Source organism: Furipterus horrens, unplaced genomic scaffold (genome assembly GCF_987537825.1).
Source record: "Furipterus horrens unplaced genomic scaffold, mFurHor1.1.pri manual_scaffold_13, whole genome shotgun sequence".
NCBI lineage: Eukaryota > Metazoa > Chordata > Mammalia > Chiroptera > Furipteridae > Furipterus > Furipterus horrens.
The window spans coordinates 15,329,288-15,350,463 of record NW_028327183.1 but is presented as its reverse complement, the minus strand read 5'-3'; the positions used below and the strand labels follow the sequence as shown (position 1 = coordinate 15,350,463).

Below are 21,176 nucleotides of genomic sequence, written 5' to 3'. Positions count from 1 at the left end.
CAGTGACATCAGTCTCGAGGGGTGAGCCCAAGGCTTCCATTTTTGAAGTTCTCCAGGAGACTGCAGTGTGAAGGCAGTATGGGAACCACCGAGCTAGCACTGTTCTGGGTGCTCACTCCTTCAATTCTCAAAGCAACCTCTAGCAGGCCTCAGGTCCCAAATTTTCCTCCAAACAGGAATAGCCTGGGATTTAAAAATCCAAATCCAGGTCCTCTAGTTCCAGCGTTTTTTCCTAACAACCACTATAGAGGGTGGAGCAAAAGCAGGTGTACCGTTGTTCATATGGAAAACAATACAATAATTAATAATAGTACAAGAATAAACTGTTTCATGTACTCACAACAGTATACCTACTTTTGCCTAACTCTGTCTGTTGAATAAATGAATAAATTATTCCTAGTCTATTCTTTACCACTGTGCAAGTTAAGAGTTTCATGAAGGAGGAAATACAAGCCCAGAAGTTACTCAAATGTGCCAGAGGTCACAGAGCCGGCTGGTGCTGAAGTCAGGATTTGAACCAAGAGCCAAGACTCTGAGCCCCTGCTTTTTCGCCTGTACTGCTGGGGCCTGAACATAGGGCTGCCCTACCCTGGCCCCCATGCCTCACCTCTGTGATGAAGTTGCCGATTTCATCTGGGTTGGCTGGTCGTGGACGGTACATGGGTCTGAGGATAAAGGCTGGTGCCACATCGTTGCGGAGAGCAACCGCGGGCCGGGCCTCCAGACCCCGGTGGAGTTGAGTGATGTCATAGTCCTTCAAGAAAAGAGAGGGTGAGATTGAGAAGGAACCCGTCCCACCCCCCCACTATTTACATTTCACCCCACTTCCCTACCATTTGGATGTTCTTGTTCAAGGGTAGGTCTTAGAAGACAAATGTCAGTGATTTCTGGAAGCCCCAGTTTCCACACCCCGTCTCCCCAGTCGCCTTGCCTGGGGCCAAAGAGACTACAGCAATGGACCAGGCACCCTCTCAGAAGAGGAGACTTAGTGGTGGACCCTGCGGGAAGTCTGATGCTTTAGGCCAGGGTCTGGTCAACATAGCTAACGAGGTTAATTGGCTGACCCAACCATACCCGCCAGTGGCCCCCAGGACATCCACCTCCCAAACCCCAGACTTCCCAATGCCCTACCTGGTCCTCCTCGCCACCCCCTTCTTCGCCATAGTAGAAGACGTTGTCACGGGTGTCATCTTCCGGGAGCAAAAGGGGTTCCTTGACCTTCCGCTTCTTTCTCACCAGCAAGAGGAGCACCAGTAGGAGTACTGAAAAGGTGGGGGAGTGCAAATATTAACCCCCCACAACTACACAGCTGGCCAGGCCCCCAAGCCTTCAGAACCCCACTTAATTTTAGTTCCCTCTACACAATAGCCAGAGCTTATTAACATATTGCGTACGGGTGGTGAGAATTCTCGTCATTTCTGAAAGGCATTTAAATACCCCGGTACGCAACGTGCTAACATCCTTCAGTTACTCCTTTGCACCTAGGAAAACCTATAACTCCTTATCAATGTGTACAGGCTTTGGCCCTGGCCTATCCCCATCCTCTGTCTAGGTCTAGTCACATTGGCCTCCTCGGAGTTCCTTCAATATGTGCAGCAGGTTCCCACTTCAGGACCTCCCTCCAGGCTCTTCCTCTGTCTGGAGCGCTCTCTATGCATATGCATGGCTCTCACTCTACAGGTCTCAGTTTAAGGTCACCTCCCCCTGGCAGCACTGTGACTTCATCCCCACCTATAATTCTGTATCATTTATCGTCAGTCTTCCCTTATTGATGGTACCAGCCCTTACGGAAATTCCCCTCTGCAGGGATGAGAGTCTTTCAGCTGATGTTCCTTTTCAATAGGACTCATTTTCAGTCCCCAGATGTCCCCTAAATTAGCCATAGACTTTAAATAAAAAAAACAACAACTTTGAGATCGGGGACCAAGATTGCCGCGGAGTAGGAACAGTGTTCTCAGCTCGCTCCTGTTAAGGAGACAATCCAGGAGGAACAAACTCGGGGAGGAATGACTGAAACACAACAAGGACACCAGCCTGTTAAACCAAGCACGCCGTTGACCGGAGACAGCCAACTGACCTGGAGTCTGCACGATCCTTCCCCATGTGGGAAGGCCACCCTCCCCTCCACACCCCCACTCTTATTAGGGTTTTCTGGACCCAAGGGTAGGTAGGACGACGACCATGTCCAGCTTGAAGCAGCTAGAGGAGCTTGAGACCTTCGCCCATTGTCCTTTACAAGATTACAAAGGGTCCTAATATTTGAGGGGGGGAGGGATAGTTAATTTTTACGAACCAGGGGTATGGACTTGGGGGGGATTGCTGGGGGAGGGGGGTGCTGGGTGGAGGGGAACAAGGGGGAGAAAATTGGAACTGTTGTAACAATATAATCAATAAAAAACATTAAAAAAAAAACAAAAAAAAACAACAACTTTGATATGGTGCAGTGGTTTGAACTTAGATGCAAATGCTAGAATTTTAAGAGAGGGAATTAGCTTTTAGTGGTATGGTTTAGACATGGGGGGATGGCCAACTAATGCCTGGCTGCTCCCCCTAACGGCCATGACCACCCCGAGTTAGTCCCATAGGAAAAGGGCACCCCTTGGCCCTCTCTCAGTGACGATGCTGAACAGTGTGGCTGGGCCCGATGTCACCACATTTTTGGCCTGCTGGTGGAGCCACCGTCTTTCTCTGGTTAGACAAAAGAGGCCTACCCTTATTAGGGAGTTCGTGAGTTTGCAGGATGTACATCTCACACAGGGTAGACTGTGACCTCTCCCAACCCTCTTCCTCCTCAGTGGGTGTGGGGAAAGGCAGGAGGCCAGCTGGGCTTCACACCTGTACCCAACGCTTATGTGTCTAACTGCCTGCTGACATTCCCATTTGGACTGGGCTGGAAAACCTACTCCCACGGTCCTCCCCCAATGGTAACGGAAACTCTTGCCTATTTGTTCAGGCCTTAGATTCATCAGTGGCTCTTTTCCTCATACCACATATCAAGTGATGAGGATGAATTGATTCTACCTTGAAATATCACCACCTCAAGTGCCATCCTGGTCTGAGCCAACAATCACCGCTTCCCCCCTAGATAATGGCCATAGCTCCTCAGTGGTCTCCCTGCCTCCATTCCTGCCCCTCTATAACCTGCCCAGCACTCTTCAGTAGGAATCCTGTAACCCTCAAGTCAGACCACATCACTCCTCTGCTCCAGACCTTTTCTGATGACTTCCCATTTCACCCAGAGCCTCAACAAGAGCCTACAAGGCCCCACGTGATGCTCCACCTCACCCGCCACCTCTCCTATGCTTTTCCCTCTTGCTTTTTGCACTCCAGCCATCTGTTTCCACATACCAAGCATAGTGCCACCTCGGGGCATCTGTGCTTGTTCCCTGGGTATCTGCTGAATTGCTTCCTCACCTTTTGCAGGTCTTTATGTGAACACCCCCTTCTCAGCAAGGCCTTTCCTGCCCACCTATCTAAAATCGCAGCCTTCCTCCCCTCTACTTTTTCTCCATAGCAACACCTGTTTCCCTGTCAGATTACTTGTTGTCTGCTCCCTGCACTAGAAAGTAAGCTCCACAAGGGCACGAATTGGTCTGTTTTATTAAGTGCTGCCCCCACGGTGCCTAAAACAGTGCTGGTGCAACAGTACATTGTTTAATTAAAGCTTGTTCATGTTGTATTCATATCTGATGGAATGTGTGGTTTCTGTGCAGGGAGGGATTCATTTAATGAGTGAAAAAGGCAAATGTGATGAGTTGTACCTTTAGAACAAAGAAATTCCTTTTTAACTAAACACTCCCACCCACTAGCCCAACGGTTTTCAAACTCTAGCATGCATCAGGACCCTCTGGAGGACTGTTAAAACCGGATTCGTGCCTGAACCAGCAGGTCTGGTGTGGGACCTGAGAACTGGCCTTTCTAACAAATTCCTGGCAATGCTAATGCTGTCGGTCTGGAGACCACTCTGCATCCCCAAAGCCTGGCCCATTCCAGAAGCTCCGTAAGTATCTACTGACTGAATCACACTCTTGGAATTAAGAGTTTAAGGAAGAGATGGGTGAGGCTGGTGGCCCCTTAGTCCCAGAAGTTCAGGGTGGAATCAGGTCTCCCAACTGCCCCATCCTTAGATGGGGGAGGGCATGGGTACTCACACAGCAGAGCCAGGACGGCCCCCAGGATGGGGAGGAGGAAACCCCCCTTCCAGCGTTCGGGGCATTTCTCCACGTGGCCGTGGCAGTCACACACGGTGGCCTTGATCACTGCCAGCTGTTCCTTGTTGCCATGGTCAGACAGAGAAAGGTGCACGTCATATGTGTCTTGCTTCAGGAACTTCTTCAGTGACAAGGCCACTGCATCTCCTGGGTGGACAGATAACATGTTCACCTTGGGGGACTACAAATGGTAGGAACGGAGTACATCGTGATGGAGGTCTGAGGTGACAGCCTCTACCTCGGGGTGACAGAGAAACATCCCAAAAGGACACTTATCCTCCATGTTAAAAACTGATATTTGGCCAACGCCAAATTCACCATCCTGGTAAGAATTATCAGAGCAGAAAAATAAACATCTTTTAAAAAAACACAGTAATCATAGGATTTTTAAAATATGAAGTTTTTAAAAAGTCTTGTCATGCAAGGCCCATAATTTCTCAGCACCGTTACTGGTCTTTGCCTTAAAAACAACACTGCTCTAAGAGATAACTAACTTAATATTTTAATAGTCATGTTAACTGACCACCTGTTTTTCTATTTGAAAGTTCACTACCATTTATTACTGCAGCATTTAGCTCTTGTAATGGTAAATATAACATTTATACACCAACTGTATTTCAATATCCCAAACACTGACATTTCCGAGTGAGCATCAATTATTAATAAATTCAAGTGCACATGACTTGGTGACATAACATGTTGTGAAGCAGATCAGCTGTTATGGCAGCATTAGTGATTGCTCACAGCCAGGGATGCTAGAAATATGGGTGCAATGGGTACTGAGCTATCTGGCCCTCAAATGCCCAGAGTGGGTGGCAGGTTACCCACCGGCAGAAGCCAAGCTCAGTGCAGCCTGCACAATGGGCATTACTCTGCAGAGACTGTGTGGCAATCCCAGAGTGGGGAGGGGGCTCTGTTTGTGGGTGAGAAATACAGGGTCAGGGGCCGTTCTCAAGAAAGACCTTCAGTTCAGATGCAAGTTTCTCAGGGAGGGGACTATTTAAGCTTGGGTGGAACTTTCCCAAGCATTCCAGATCCTCACTATTAAATGCTGATAGTGTCCCCAATCATTGGAGCAGTCAAAAACAACCCCGTGTTTCTAGCTCATCCGCCCTCAGGTCTGCAGGCCTAGTTCAGCACTGACCTCAAGCCATTTTCAGTTCAAAGCCTCTGTACGCTCACTGGGCCCCCCTTAGTAAAAAAGGCCAGAAGGGAGAATTCACCCTGTTCCGACTCAGCTGCGGCAGCCATAGCTCTGTAGGCTGAATATTTGGACTACCATGTAGAGGCCAATGTGGAATATTTCCCTAAACATCCCAACCACCATCCTGTTCCCAGAAATTGGAAGGCCAATTTCTCAGTTGATGATGACGACGGCGGTGGTGCTAGTGAGTGGTGACTAAACTGACACTTACTATGTACCAAGCTCTACTCTAACCTTTACCACAATGTGAAGGCTGGTACCGCCACCTGCATTTTACAAATGCAGAAACTGAAGCTTGGGGAGGCCAAGTGAACATCTTGAGGTCACACGGGGTAGAGAATGAATTAATGCCCTTAACCACAGGGACCAGATTGGGTCAAAAAACTAAATTAAAACCAGGAACCAGATATCAATACTATTATCAGGTGCCAGTACAGCTGGGCTTTGGCCATAATGGTCATACACCTGACAAGAGCCAGATCCGATTGTTGTTGGGAAATCGCGGTGGTGAAAGTGGCTGCTCGCATCTACTGTGCACTGACGCACCAGACAAGATACTTTTCATGCACTTAGTCTCCATAGTAACTGTAGAAATAGATACAATTATTGGTACCATTTTACTGAGGAACAGTGAGGCTCAGTAACTTGCCCATAAACACAGAGCTAGTAAATGGAGCAGTCAGGTCTTGGACCAAGGGGATCTGGCTCCAGATTCCACACTCTAACTAATAAACATGGTCAGGGAGAGAAAAATGCCTTCTAGGCCACAAGGGGGTGACAGGAGACCAGTTTGGGCTCCCCAAAGGAAAGATGCTGGATATACACCCAAATCACAGAATCACAAAAATGAGCCAATGTGGAGGACTTGTGCATGGTTCACCATTAGATCCCATGTCCAAAATTGCAATTCTTTGTTGTTCCCAGAAAAAGAAAAAAAAGCTTCATTTGCTGGAAGGAAGGAAGGAAGGAAGGAAGGAAGGATGGAAGGAAAGAAGAATGGAAGGAAGGAAGGAAATGGGCCAAGGTGGGTGTCTGAAGATCAGGAAGTTCTTTCTGTGTTGCATTCAGCAGCAATTATGGACCCCGGACATTTGGTTTCTTCGGGGCAGGACCTGAATGTACTGGCTCCCCATTTCCCTCCTGGGTGACCTTAGCCCCCAGAGGGAGAGAGGCACATTTTAAAGGAGAGTGATGCAATGTTTCTCCAGGGACCTTACTGGCAGCTGGGGCTGGACCTGCCTTTCTCATATAACCTGTGGGGACTCAGCCATTGATACCAGTAAGACCCCTCTTCAGGCCTGTGACAAGTGAAAAACTACTGAAGGCCAAGGAGCTCCAGGGGTATCAGAAAGGACAGAGATGGATGGGAGCAGGGGTGGTGAGGCCAGGTGCTCCGGCTTCAATCTCTACTGCTCGCCCATTATGTGCCCTGGGGCATACTACTTAACCTCTCTCATTTGTAATTAGGGATGAAAAATACCGACTGCAGAGGTGGTAGAAATATTAAAAAAGGACAAAAAGGGAAACCAGGGTTCAATAAATGGCAGGCAGCGAGGCATTGTGGTAAATCAGACTGCCTGGATTGAAATGCTGGTGTCATCATTTTCTGGCCATAGAGCCTCTGGCAAGATATTTAAACTTCTGTAAGCCTTGGTCTCCTCATCTGTAAAATGGGTGTGCACACGTGTGTATGTGATAACAGTACCTTCTTCACAGGACTGTTGTGAGGATCAACAACTCTCATCTACATAACGCATCTGAAGGGGTATCTAGCACAGAGTAAGCATGCTCAGTGCATGTCAGTGCTGGGGTCCCGACTCGTGACCTGGAGGAAGTCATACCCCTTCTCTCTCTGTGTCTGGGCCTCTTTTTCCTTCTGTACAGGAAAGCAGCTGGGCTAGAATGGTCTTTAAGAGTTTCTGTGGAGGATTCGGAACGGCGCCTTCCGGCTCTACAGCCTTTTAAAAATTCCGACTTCCGGCCAAGATGGAGGCTTAGACGGACACGCTAGGTCTCCCTCTACAACTAGAGAGGAATACAACTACTTGAAAACAAAGGATAACTAGAAATTCCAGAAAATAAAACTACACGGAAGTCCAACATATGAAGTTATAAACCAGCGGTGCCATTTGGGCAGGTAAGAGTTAAAGAGGACAGTGCTGTTTGCGGTCGCACCCGGAGCGGCGGGCAGCGAGGAATCACGGCTGCGCAAGCCCCTGGCGGTGCGCGACCCCGGCGAGGAGTCCCGGCTACGCAAGCCCCTGGCGGTGCGCGACTCCGGCGCTGGGGAGAGCGGCCGCCGCATCGCCTTGAACAGTGAGGCCCAGGGGGACGGGAGGACGGATCCCGGTCTCCTAGCTGAATAACTGTGTGAATCCATCTTGGACCCCCGCCCCCAAAGAAAGAAAGCACCACAGGGCTGCGAAATAGGTCGTGGACAGGCAGGCGCCGGTCGCTGATTTGTGACGCCAAACGGCGCCCGCCGGTTGCTGGGTCATTACGAGTACACAGGCACTGCCCCGACAGCCAGCCCAAGAAAACAAAACGCATCTGTCAAAATGAGGCAGACAACTATAGAAATACCGGTGACACAACTCACCAGACAGCAGATAGAGAACCTGACAGATGAACAGATAAGAAACCTGTCAGAGGCTCAGTTCTGGGCCATTGTTATCAGGTGGCTTACAGAATTCACAAAAGAGCAGGAAAAAGATAAGAAAGAAGCGAAAAAATTTCATAACGAAAGGAACAAAACCACATACGAGATAGAAGGTGAGAAAAAAATCCAGAGTTCATTTCAACAAACTGGAATATGGAGAAGGAACAAGCAGTCAACCAATGCAGCGAGAGGAAATGGGAAGCAACAATGAGAGGATCAGAAACCTCTGGGACAGCTATAAAAGGCCCAACATAAGAATCATTGGTTTGCCAGAGAATGAGGAAGATGAACTAGAACTTGAAAAATTGAGTGAAAATATAATAAAGGAGAACTTCCCAGACTTGGGGAAGGGAATAGACTTGCAGGTCCAGGAAGCAAGGAGAGTTCCCAAGAGACTGGACCCAGGGAGAACCACTCCAAGACACATTATAATCAAAATGTCAAAAATTAAAGATAAAGAGAGAATCTTAAAAGCAGCAAGAGAGAAGAAAAGAATTATGTACAAAGGGGTCCCAATTAGACTATCAGCTGACTTCTCAAGGGAGACCCTACAGGCAAGAAGGGACTGGCAAGAAATATTCAAAGTAATGAAAATCCAAAACCTACAACCACGAATACTCTATCCAGCGAAATTGTCATTCAGAATAGAAGGACAGAGAAAGTGTTTCCAGGACAAAATAAAACTGAAAGAGTTCATTAGATCCAAACCACTGTTATATGAGATGTTAAAGGGACTGGTTTAAAAAAACAGAAGCTAGGGAGATGAAACAAAGGCAAACTAAATAGGCAACGAGAGTGGAAAAGGAACTGTGGGTACGGGAAGCATATTGGGGGGAGGTCAACAGGGAGGGGGAATGGGGAAAGGGAGGGAGATGATATAGGAATTGGGGATCAAGGTAGGAGGGAATGGAATAGACGGAGAGAGGTTGGGAGGAACTGTATGCACAACTAATGGACATAATCTAAAAGGGGGGGACAACTGGAGGGAGGGGGGCCACCGGGTGGAGGGGAGCAGAGGGAAGGGAAATTGGCACAAATGTAATATTTTAATCAATAAAACACATTAAATCTGAAAAAAAAAAAAAAAAAAGAGTTTCTGTGGAATTCCAAAGGCTTACACTGGGTTAATGATTAGCATTTGATTGTTCTCAAGTAGACGGTTACCTCTGTGACCCACAAGATGCTGAGCTGGGCAGGTGTGTAAGGTCCTGGCATGAGGCAAACACCTACCCAGCAGAGCTGGCACCCACCTACCACCACCCCAGTTACCTTTCTCATTGACTTCTGCCGCCCAGTAGATGTCTGAGTTGTGTGTGAGCTGGGCCCGGAAAGGGGAGGTATGAGGAGACAGGTCCTTGTCCGTGATGTTCAGTACTTGGGGCACAGGGCTTTGGTTGCAGATGGTGATGTGACGGGGCTCAGGGACAGGGCCATGGTCATTGACGTCCATAAGTGTTAGCAGGAGGGTCCCTGTGCCAGTAGCAGGAGGGCTCCCTGTTCATAATTACACATATGATCCTTTTTGAGCATCTGCTGATGAATCAATGTTAACCTCCCCTATGACATACCCAATCAGCCTCAGGGAGGGTCCTGTTTATGGACCAGCTATAACCTCTCAAGGACCCCTCACATGCTAGCTTCACTGTAGATCAAACCAATGATGGCAAATACAAGGTAATCATGGCACAATTCTCATTCTGTGTCCACAGCAGACGTTACTAATGGATCAGAGCACAGAACTGCAGCCACTTCATCCAGACAGTCACTACCAGTCTATCACAAAGTGACACCTCTAGCCACATCAGGGCTAATGCAGTGTTTGCCGATCAGCTTCAAAGCAGCTTCCCTTCCCTTCACACACTTGTGATGACCCCTCACCGGCCTCCAGGCCTTGGTTCAATCACTGTGCATCCAAGCAGAGATGGCAATCACATCCTAACCCCCACCTTGCCATGGTGTGACATCACTAATCAATCACGGCACTTCCAGGAAGCCCCTTTCAATTAATCAAGGAGAAACTGACAGGCGAATTCAGGGTATCTCCTAACTCAGGTTTTAGGAAAATCAGAACCATGGCCAGCCACCCTAGGACCAGCCTTTAAAAGAATCCTCTGTGTGCGCGCTCTTCCTCTAGGGAGCACGCCTTTCCCTTCCTCCTCCTCTTCTTCCCCCACAGGCATGCATCTCCTAGATGCTAAGGGACCCCACAGGACTTGCAACCAGGGGAGCAATGGGAAGTGGGAGGTTGTCCCAGGCGAACCCCCTGAACCTGTCTCCAGGGTCCCCTTTTCTCTGACTTTCCAGCAAGCAGAAAGCAGCCCCACCTTGGCTCATCTTTCCTATAACATTTCTAGAGACCAAAGCAGCCCTGCCTAGGCTCTCCTATTGCTTCTTCTCTCCTAGGCCCCTCCTTGTTTCACTGCCCCCAGCTTTAATAAACATACTCTCAAAATAAAAAATAAAAAATAAAAAAAGACTCCTCTGAAAGACCCCTTTGACCCTACAGATTGGATTGCTAACACCCCCTCCACACACACACCATCCTCTGCCTGTGGAGGGGACACGCTGTGTTACGTGACCTGGGAACCAAAGATGCCCATGAGGAGAGGCCAAGAGGAAGCTCTCACCATCGTCTGTGGCCAAGACTGTGACCTCATAGATGTTGTTCCTCACAAACCGCTCATCTTCGCGGTCCAAGACGCCTGCAGCAGTGATCTGCCCACTGTCTGGGTCCATTGCTAGCCACCCTGCTGGGTCTCTTAGGATGTGGTAGCTGGAGTGGAAAAGCGGAGAAGAATCACACACAGAATACTTCAAATTCTGGTGTCATCATTCAAAGCTTCCTTATGCCAACTAGCAGACAGTATCTTGGGACACAGGGCTCCTAAGCAGGATCACGTGGAAAATACATCTTACCCCTAAATGAAGCCTAAGCAGCAGGTAGGGGCCAGCAAGGATATGTGAGAAGGAGCAGGAACACCTGCCCCCTGGACCCCTGCCCAGAGTCTTCAGCCTTAGTTAGAAAGGGGAGGCAGGGGAGATGTTCAAAATATTTAACAATCTTTGCTGCAATGAGAACAAACACTGGCAACAATAAACAACCCATCCAAAGGTACCAGCGCGTCTGGATGAACCTGAGCCCTGCTCCTGCATACCTGATCTTCTGACTGCCCTCGTCAGGGTCCTGTGCAGTGTAGGTGCAGACAGGCTCCCCAGCTGAGATGTCCTCCTGGACTGTGATGACTTTGGAGGGTGGGACGAACACGGGTCCCTCATTCACATCCTCCACGTGGACAAGCACAGTGGCTGTGGAGGTTGGGAGCTTCACTACAAAGCGAGCTTCGTTGGTCACTTCAATGTACAGAGTATGCTGCTTTTTGGCCTCAAAATCCAAGCCCTGGGAGAGAAGGAGGAGGCCCTGAGCTGCCATTCTATGTGGATCCCCACACAGAGCTGTGGTGTTAGAAGGAAGGGCCCACACACAGCAAGGGGCCTGAGAATCTCACAGCCACAACACTGCCCCCTCCATATCCCATAAAGCCACCTGCATTTTCTGAGTGGACATCCATTGGGGCTTCTCAGGCCACCCCAAAGGATACCAGACTACTAAACCCCCAAAACTGGTTTCCAATGGGGTGGTGATGCCCCCTAGCGGGTGCTATAAAAACTTACAAAAGCATCTGTAGTCATAATGATTGGGGAAACCACTAGTTGGGGCAGGGACACAAAGAACTGTCCCATATCCCATGTGACTTGCCAACATCCCCTTGGACATTTGTGTATTCACGGATGTGGAAAATCTGTTTATAATTGCAATCTAGAACATATTTTACATTAAAAAAAAAAAAACAAAAAACCCAGCTTTGGTGTGGTTTTAATATATATTGAATTTTCTAGGAATGGAACTTCTAGGGGGAAACTGTAATTTGATTTATTCGGGCCTTTTCCAAGAGTTGTTTATTTGTTGTTCTGGAAACAAACATCAATACCATGTGTGGTGTGAGCCGCCTGAGCGACACAGATATTCACTATATCTGGATGATTCTACAGATACGAAAGAAATCAAAGAAAGATTAGTCCCATCCTCCTAAAAGCATCAATTTTATTCTGATTTTTTAAGAGGCAAGGGTATGCCTAACTACTATGTACTTTAGAAAATGTTATTGTCCAAACACCTAGCTCTGGATTAAAAGCAAAATTAGCAAGAATTCCAATAAAACAGACCCTCTGTGTGAGAAGACTGAGGGCAGCCAATGGACACTGGGAACTGAGACGAGGAGCTCCACTGATCTGCTCCAATCAGATTTGTGACTTATCTGTTCTATGAATTAGGTCCCAGTTAAGATTTAGTATGAAAGACAGAATTAGCAACACAAAAGAGATAAGGAAGTGGTGCCTGCCACTGGCCTGGCGTGTACTCTGGTCAGTGGCCCAAGGCAGGTGTTGTTACCTCCTTGTCCTGGAGGCTGCAGACCCGACTGCCCCAGCTGTGGCCCTTTTCTAAAGCCCAAACGGATTCACCTTCTTGGTTGTCAGGATACCCTGGTTGCTCTCAGGGTGGGTGGTGATGGTAAAATGGTCCCCATCGTCACCTTCCAAGATGCGGTAGGTGGCACGCCATGCCGGTGAGTTGGGGACGTCCAGATCAGTCACTGTCAACCTCTGTACCTCATGGCCCACTGCATTTTCGGGTACACGGGCCTCGTACTGTCAAGTGTGGGAAACGCAGCACAGTTAGAGCAGAGAGAAGGGCCATGCAGAGACGGTTCCATTCCTCTCCAGCTGTGAACCTTCCATCCAACTCTAGGACAGCCTCATGCCTCTTACCTTTCCGGGACCACCCAACACACCTACCAGGCTTTCAGGGCCCACAGAGAGGCAGAATACCCCGCAACCCAACCTCACAGCTGCTGGGACAGACCGCAGCAACCTTGGACCGGCTTCCCCTATACCCGGGGGCCTGATGCTCCAGGAATCTCTCTGGTGTGGGGGTCCAACCCGCGCCACATGCAACCACCTATTTATCTGAGATCAGAAAGGTATAAAGAAGCTGGCAAGAGGGGTTAAATGCCTAATCTCTCTGCGGCACTGATCAGGAACTTTTCTGGAAATCTTAGATGGCAAAGACTGGGAAATCAGCTGCTCAGAACACATTTTAATCACCCTTAAATAATGTTCAGCAGCTAGAGTTGCCTCAAGATAGAAGGGGTCAGGTGTCACCTTGACTGACAACAAGCTCTGCCACTGGAAGTGTATGAGCATTCACTGGGGGAGGCAGGCAGGCATCTGTCTGTACAAGGTAAATCAGAAGTTTTCTCACCATCACAGAGTTTCGTTATCAAGCACTAATTATGTACCAGGGATTGTGTTACACAGGTTATATCATTTAAAACTCAGAACAATGCAACAGGTATTACCATTATCCCCACTTCACAGACTAGGAAATGAGGCACAGAGAGATCAGATGGTTTGCCTAAGGTCACAGAGCTAGTCAGTGGTGGGACTAGAACTTGAAGCAAGGTGGGCTGGTTCTGGAGTTTCATTAGAAAGGAAAACCCTAGTCCTTCATTGGCTGATGCGTGAAGAACGCAGGAAGGGGCATTACCTTCTGGGGGTCGAACACGGGAGCATTGTCATTGGCATCGAGGATTTCCACTATGGCCACCGCCGTGGTGGTGGAGCCGTCCCCGTCCAAGTCTGTGGCCAGGACGGTCAGTGTGTACTTAGGGACTTTCTGGGGAGAAAAGGAGAGCAGAGGGCCACTAAGAGTTCGGCCCTAGGAGAAGCGGAGGGGAGAGGAATGTTTCTCCCTCTCACAACGTTCTTGACTCCTCGACCCACCACTCGCCCACCACCCGAAAGAACAGAAACAAAGGATGAAACGGGAGGGAAACTGCCCACCAAACAGCATTCTTCGGCCTGGCAGGGGTGAAGCCTGGGCACTGCCCCTGGCCGGGGGTGGATGCAGAATGGGAGCTCTGAGCAGGAGTTTGGTCAAAGGTATTAATTAGGAAACAGAAGGCAACTCCGATATCCATGGAGCTAATTCTACTTTGTGGCACACAAGGGACAAATCTGGGCCGTGAGCATGTTAAGTGAGCCGTTCCGAGAGGAAATGAGAAAACCTACAGAAAATATCAAACGTCTGCATTTTATAGCTGCCTCCTCAGACTTAACAAGATTGTTTGGCAGTGTGCCACTGGCCCCAGGGAGCTCAGAGACACCAACGCAGGAGCATAGCAGCCGCCACTGCCAGCTGACTGGGTTCCCACTGCTCTACCTTGGGCTTTGGGGGCAGGGCCAGAGGCCCTGCTCTAGGTGTCAGGGTAGGGAGCGCTTTTCCTAAGGGCCACTCACCTCCCGGTCCAAGCCACTGGACAGGACGCTGATGGTGCCTGTGCTCCGGTGGACGGTGAACATGAGGTCATGAGGGTCCTTTGGCTCTTGGCTATGAATGGAGTAAGCAACCACCCCATTATAGGTGTTGATGGCATCGTCCTCATCCGTGGCTGTCACCTGCATCACAGAAGTGCCTGGAGAGGAGAAGGGATGAGTGAGCCCCCTTCCCTCCCAGCTCCAATTCCAGCCTTCCCCACTTCTGAACTGTAAGCGACTCCATCCTGCTCAGAGGCTTGGACCCACGTTCCACTCTGTGACAGAGATTGCTAATTGGCACTCATTTTCTACTTTCCCCTTCTTTTCTCCCCCCTTCTTTTTTACAGACATGATCCTCATAACCACTTTAGGCTGGCCACAGGCTCACCTGGAACATAGACTATTTCCCATCCTCTCTTGCAGCTAGTTGTGATCACAACACTAAATTCTGACAAATGGGTTATACAACTTTGGGAGAAGTATTTTTCTGAGTATGGGGCTTATTCTTCCCACCCTTTCTCTCTTTCCAGATGTAATGGCTGGAGCTCCAGCAGCAACCATGAGGTAATGCTGGGAACCGTGCCAAAACAGCAAAGCAACGAGATAGGAGTTTAGGTCTCCAACACTTGAAAACACTATTCCATTCTGAATTGACCAACTCTAAGCCTCCTGAATATAAGGGGGGAATGGGGGAGTAAGCTTCCATCTTGTTTAAGGTATTGTTTTTCTTTTGGGCATGTGTTATTGGCAGTCTAACCAATTCATGCTTCTCTGTACGTACTGTCCACAGCTCAGAGAGGAAGGAAGAAGACCCCTTCCCCGCAGCACCTATCTTTGAGAGCACTAATATATGTACCTATTTTTCCTAGTTTTCTTCTGGCCTCTCTCACCCTGTTCTCCAGCCCTGGGAAATTTATCTTCTGTGCCGCATAAACCATGTTCCAACACCTCCCAGCCCCTGCTGCTCTCCTGCCACCACCAATTACTGAAGAATCTTGTGTCAGGAGCTTTGTATTATGTAAGTTACATGTGTTATTTCTACTCTTCACAATTCTTTAAGGTTGGTATTATCGCCATGTTCAGATGTGAGGAGTGAGGCTCACAGATCAATAACTTGCCCACAGCGTCACAGCAGGTAAAGAGGCAAAAATCAAGATTCAAATCTATGTATTTGCAGCTCCAAAACTAATGGTTCCTAAACCTGGCTGATCACCTGAGGCTTCTGGGAAATTTCCAAGTATACAGATCCCAGAGCTCTACTCCAGGATTATTCTTACTCAGGGATGGAGTAAGGGAATCTGAATTTTAAAGAAGATCCCAGGTGACCTGTTGCACAGTCAAGGAAGTCAGGTGTGGAGGGTTCCTCCAGCCTAAAAGGGTCTGGGATAGGTACCCAAGGCCACGTCTGGGCCCAGGAGACCTCAAAGCTGTCCCCTCCCCAATTCTCTTACCAGGTAGTACCCCCTCCAAGACGCTCCCTGTGAAGACATCCTGGGTGAACTTGGGCTTGTGGTCATTCTGGTCTGTCACAATGATGGAGATGTTCATGGGCTCTTCCACTGAGGCACCATTCTCTGACACAGCGTGGCCAAGAAGCTGTGGGCGCACAGGTCTGGGGTCAGCCTGGCGCTCCCCTTCCCATCAGGCCCTGGGTCCCTGCTTCTTATTGGAATGCTAAAGGTTACTTGCCTCATACTTTGCAATCTTCTCCCGGTCCAATGGCTTATTCAATAACAACCAGCCTGTTTCCTTCTCTATGGAGAAGACACCCTCAGGGGGACTGTCTGCCCCAGGCCCTGTGATGCTGTAGAAAATCTTGGTGCCTCTGTCCTTACTAGATTTAAGCTGGATGCAAAAAAAAAGGCAGCTGAGAGAGTGATAAATATCTCATGACTGTAGCCAAGAACCCTACGTAGCGAGGGGGTAGAGAGGCACTTCCTTATTAGAATCTGCTTCCATGAGGGAGGCTTTCCTCTACAGGCCCCAGTACCTGATTCAGCTTCAGAGGGAAGGGACCCTTGCCATTCTCAGAGACAGATATCGGCGGGACCACCCATTCTCTCTTGTGTCTTCGTAAGATACGTTTGGATGGGGAGATCTTCAATGCCTTCCCTTCCTGTAAGGAGAGAAGACTCTTTAACCTAGATATGCAAACAGCTGGAACACACGCAACATCCTTTCACCTACCAGAGTTAAGGGTGAGGAGAGACCTAGATGGGTCTATTGCAAAAGAAAACTTGGAATAATCTAAGTGTTCACTTATGGAGGAGGACCAATAAACTACTTTATGATACAGACATCTAGTGGAATACTATACAGCTCTAAAAAGGAGGAATAAGGAAGCTCTCTATGTGTTGATATGTAAAGACCTTTGATATATACTGCCGAATGCAAAGAACAAGGTACAGAACAGTTTCATATAGTTTAGCATTTCATTTAACAAATACACAGTGCTTAACAGATTTCAGGCACTGTTCCATCTTTTGTGTAAGAAGGTGGGAAAATAAGACCATATATTCACATTTGCTTATACACAAAGTCTGGGGGAATACAGAAGAAACTAATAATGGTGGTTTTCTGTGGGAAGGGGCTAGGCAGTACTGATACACATATTTAAGGGCAAAAAGAAGCTTAATAGTACATTAGCTTCTTCATAAGAGGAGGTAAGAGTCTTCTTCTATATCTGTATATATATAACTAAATATAACTACATAGATAACATATATAATTAAACTCCGTAAGAGAAGAAACTGATAATAGTAGTTATCGGTGTCTTCTTTTGGAGGGGTGGAGAAGGCACTTGGCAGATAGGGAAAAACAAGGGGAGGTTATTCATTGTATAATGTTAAATATTTTTTAAAAAATTTTGAACCATGTATATATTAGCTATTCAAAATATTAAATTAAAAGTAACAATGCCCTGGCCGGGTAGCTCAGCTGGTTAGAGCATCATCCTGATAGCCATGTATGGGTTCAATCCCCGGTCAGGGCACATACAAGAATTAACCAATGAATGCATAAATAAGTAGAACAAATTCATGGGGTTTTTCTTCCCTCTCCCCCCCCCGCCCCCTTTCTCTTCAAAGTAAAAAATTAAAAAAGCCAACTGCTGGGGGAAAAAATTAGATTTTAAATTTTTTTAGAAAAAGAAAGAAACATTGTATGGCCAAGTACCTCATGTCCATCTTCTCAGAGACTCATGGACTGGCAGTTCCATGTTGGAATTGCCTTCACTTGGGGTTTATCCAGATATGGGAAAGGAAAGGACAGTGGGAGAGAGAATCCAAGGGACAAGGGCTTTGGGCCATTACTCTGCTGCCCCTACTAGGCAGCTGCAAGCTCTACACTGCTTAGGCCCGTACCCACGCCCACAGCAGTGGGCAACTAAGGGCTCCCTCCTCTGAAGGGACAAGGTGGCTCACAATGGCAACCTGGGCATGTACAAAGAACACCTTTCTTCCATCCTGCAGGTGGACATGGTGTTTTACCTGGACTGTTCCGTCATTCATTGCAGTGAAGTCATTATCAGTGCTACGCAGGGCCAACTCTTGCCCAGGGCAGCCCGTGAAAACTACTGTGGGGAAGGGAGAAAAGACAGTATTAGGAAGGAGGGGCTTCTGGAAGCTATGCTAGGGAAACAGGACCTGACAACAGCACCACGATTGAATCAAGGACTGTTCTAGGCCCCTTCAGGAGACCTGGCTTATTTCCTCTGAGCAGCATTGTGACCAGATCCGAATTTCAGATGGGGCTTCCAAGAGTGGTCTCTAAAAGGAGAAGCACTTTGTGGTAGGTTTGTGGGCCAAACCCCTTTGTTCATGAGGCCAGAAAACCAAGGCCATAGACACTGAGTGACATTTGTCCCCAGTGGCCTCATGAAGCTAGGGGTGACTCAAGGCCACATGTGGCTAGAGACAGAAAGTTTTCAGAATTTCCAAAGCCATGAGCCTACCTACATGCAATATGCATCCTGCTACACCATCGCTCACACGGGACAACCTCCGGTTATTTCAGTTTGTCGCACTCCTTCTGAATCCCTTTGCCTGGCCACCCTTTAAGCAAGCATTCTGAATTACTAACTACCATTCATCAAGCCAGAGACGGGGCTATTTTATCCTTACAACTACCCTACCAAGGTAGGTGTTGGCCTCTTTCCAAAGATGAGAAAACAGGTTCAGAAGCCAGGTCTGCGTGACCTCAAAGCATTCACTAAAGAGTACTCATAACCAATATTTTTACCTGCCCTTCCTTGTGGCCAAAGCATGAAATCAGGGAACCTGCCAGAGGCCACACCTGGACACATCAGCATCTTGCTCTGGCCCAGTGGCTCCCTTTGTGCTGGCCCAGACACCTGTGCTCATGATTTTACTAGGCTGCAGCACAACCAGGACCATGGGGACAGTGTTGTGTCCTGGAAATGTCAGGGTGGCCTTCCACCTGTCCTTTTTTGAAAAATTGTCCTTTAGTCTCAAATGATGATTGTATTAAAAAAACCTTCCTTAGTATAAGGAAGGATAACAGATAAGTTATGTGAGCATGATAAAGTACTCAAACAGTATAATATAGAGAAGTAGAACTTCAAAAGATTCATGTCCAGAATGCATAAAGAACTCCTTAAAAACTCAACAACAAAACCAACCCTATTTGTTCTGGGAGGGAGACAAAATACTTGAAAGGACATTTCTCCAAAGACTACATACTTTGTACTTATCCATACAAAGGGCAAATAAGCATATGAAAAGATGCTTAATATCATTAGTCATTAGGGAAGTGCAAATCAAAATGAGATACCACTTCACACCCAGTAGGATGACTATTTTTTAAAAAACCTACACAAATGGCAAATAGTAAGTGTTAACCAAGTTGTGAAGAAATTGGAACCCTCAGGCACTGGGAATGTGAAATAGTGGTTCCTCAAAAGGTAAACACAGAAATTCCCATATGATCCAGCAATTTCACTTATAGGTGTATACCAAAAAGAATAGAAAATTGGAACTCAAACAGATACTCATATACAAATTTTCATAGCATCATCATTCAAAATAGCAGAAAGGCAGAAACAATCCAACTGCCCATCAAGAGATGAATAGATAAACAAAATGTGGTTTATACATACAATGGTATATTATTCAGCCTTTAAAAGGAAAAAGTTCCAGTATGGATGAGCCTTGAAAACATTATTCTAAGTGATATAAACCAGTCACAAAAGGACAAATACTGTGTGGTGCCACTTACATGAGGTACTTAGGATAGTCAAATTAATAGGGAAAGTTGAATAGAGGTTACCAGGAGCTGGAGAGAGAGGGGAATGGGAAGTTATTATTTAATGGATATAGAGTTTCTGTTTGAGATGATGAAAAGTTCTCGAGATGGATAGTGGTAATGGTTGCACAACACTGAATGTACTTAATACCACTGAATTGTTTATTGGAAACAATCCAAATGTCCATCAAGGTAGAATGGATAGAAACATCATGGTATATTCACATAATGAAATGAATCAACTACAAGGCCATTCAACAATATGGATGAATCTTACAAACATATGGTTGCCTAATTATAGAAGCCAGATCCAAGAGAGGACATATGCATTATGTCCTCTTTTTGAACATGAAGTTCAAAAACAAGCAAAACCAACCTAAGTGGAAGAAGTTAACACGTTGGTCATAATTTGGGGAGAGGCGCTAGTGAATGGAAGAGGGTAAAGGGGGACTTAAAAGCATAGAGAGCTGCCTTCCGTTTCCCAGAGCCCAGCACCAGCTCTCCAGAGCCCACAAGCTCACGCCTAGACGCAGGATCCTTTGTGGTAAGGCTGGAATGCACTCAGGAGAAAAGAGAAGATTGCTTAGAAACCAGCCCTGCCTCCTTGACACCATTCCCACTGAGGAGTCACGGGCTATGATATACCCGGCCAGTGGGGAGGGAAAGAGGGATCTAAGCCTGATTCAGCTCCAGAGGGTCCCAGGGGCATGAGAGCCTCAGGGAGACCCTGCCCTTTATCTCCAACATACAGCTCTGTCCTCTCACCTTCTGAGTTATCTTGCTTTTCTTTAGGGCTAAAAGGAACCGGAATGACACATGGCAAAGGTTAAATCATCTTAATATAGGGCAAGAGTTAAATAATCTATGAGTACTAACACCACAATTATTGATCCAGCGATGCAAAATGCTATTTATGGTCACTTTAAAGCGATCTAGGGAAGGTCTTATGCTATGAAGTAAAACGTAGAACTGCGCACACAGTGTATGTAGCTAGGCACCCAAAGACTGGAAGAAATTCACCTTCCCAATGATTAAGGTTATCAGAAATTTACTTTTCTTCTTTATTTTTGTATTTCAAGTTTCTCTTAACATGAATCTCCTTATGGAAGCAGAGGGTGGGCTGAGCGAAGGGGGACAATGGGGGAAAATCTGGGACAACTGTGAAAGCATAAAAAATAAAATACTAAAAAACAAAACAAAACATGAATCTCTTAAGAGGAATTATGTCTCCCTCAAACTCATATGTTGAATTCCTAACCTCTAGTACCTTAGAATGTGATTATATTTGGACATAGGGCCTTTAAAGAAGTGATTAAGGTCAAATGAGGTCATTAGGGTGGGTCTTAATCCAATATGATTAGTGTCCTTATAAGAGGAGGCCATTTGGACACTGGCAGTAACAGAACGAAGACTATGTAAAGACACAGGGAGAGGACAGCCATTTACAAGCTAAGGCAACCTCAAA

General features: G+C 47.2%; 1 protein-coding gene across 1 annotated transcript in view; it reads right to left on the bottom strand.

Annotated features, from left to right (window-relative positions):
• The window catches only part of CDH3 (cadherin 3), a 42,680-nt gene that overhangs the window by 2,253 nt on the left and 19,251 nt on the right, over positions 1-21,176 (bottom strand). The window contains exons 3-15 of the mRNA XM_090259513.1: positions 17,938-18,023; positions 16,440-16,565; positions 16,139-16,294; positions 15,901-16,045; positions 14,432-14,607; positions 13,680-13,808; positions 12,596-12,781; positions 11,230-11,471; positions 10,702-10,847; positions 9,344-9,568; positions 4,152-4,358; positions 1,132-1,262; positions 608-754 (exon numbers count right to left, since the gene is read on the bottom strand). Coding sequence (XP_090115639.1) covers positions 608-754; positions 1,132-1,262; positions 4,152-4,358; positions 9,344-9,568; positions 10,702-10,847; positions 11,230-11,471; positions 12,596-12,781; positions 13,680-13,808; positions 14,432-14,607; positions 15,901-16,045; positions 16,139-16,294; positions 16,440-16,565; positions 17,938-18,023 — 2,102 coding nt within the window. The remainder of the gene's footprint in view (positions 1-607; positions 755-1,131; positions 1,263-4,151; positions 4,359-9,343; positions 9,569-10,701; positions 10,848-11,229; positions 11,472-12,595; positions 12,782-13,679; positions 13,809-14,431; positions 14,608-15,900; positions 16,046-16,138; positions 16,295-16,439; positions 16,566-17,937; positions 18,024-21,176) is intronic.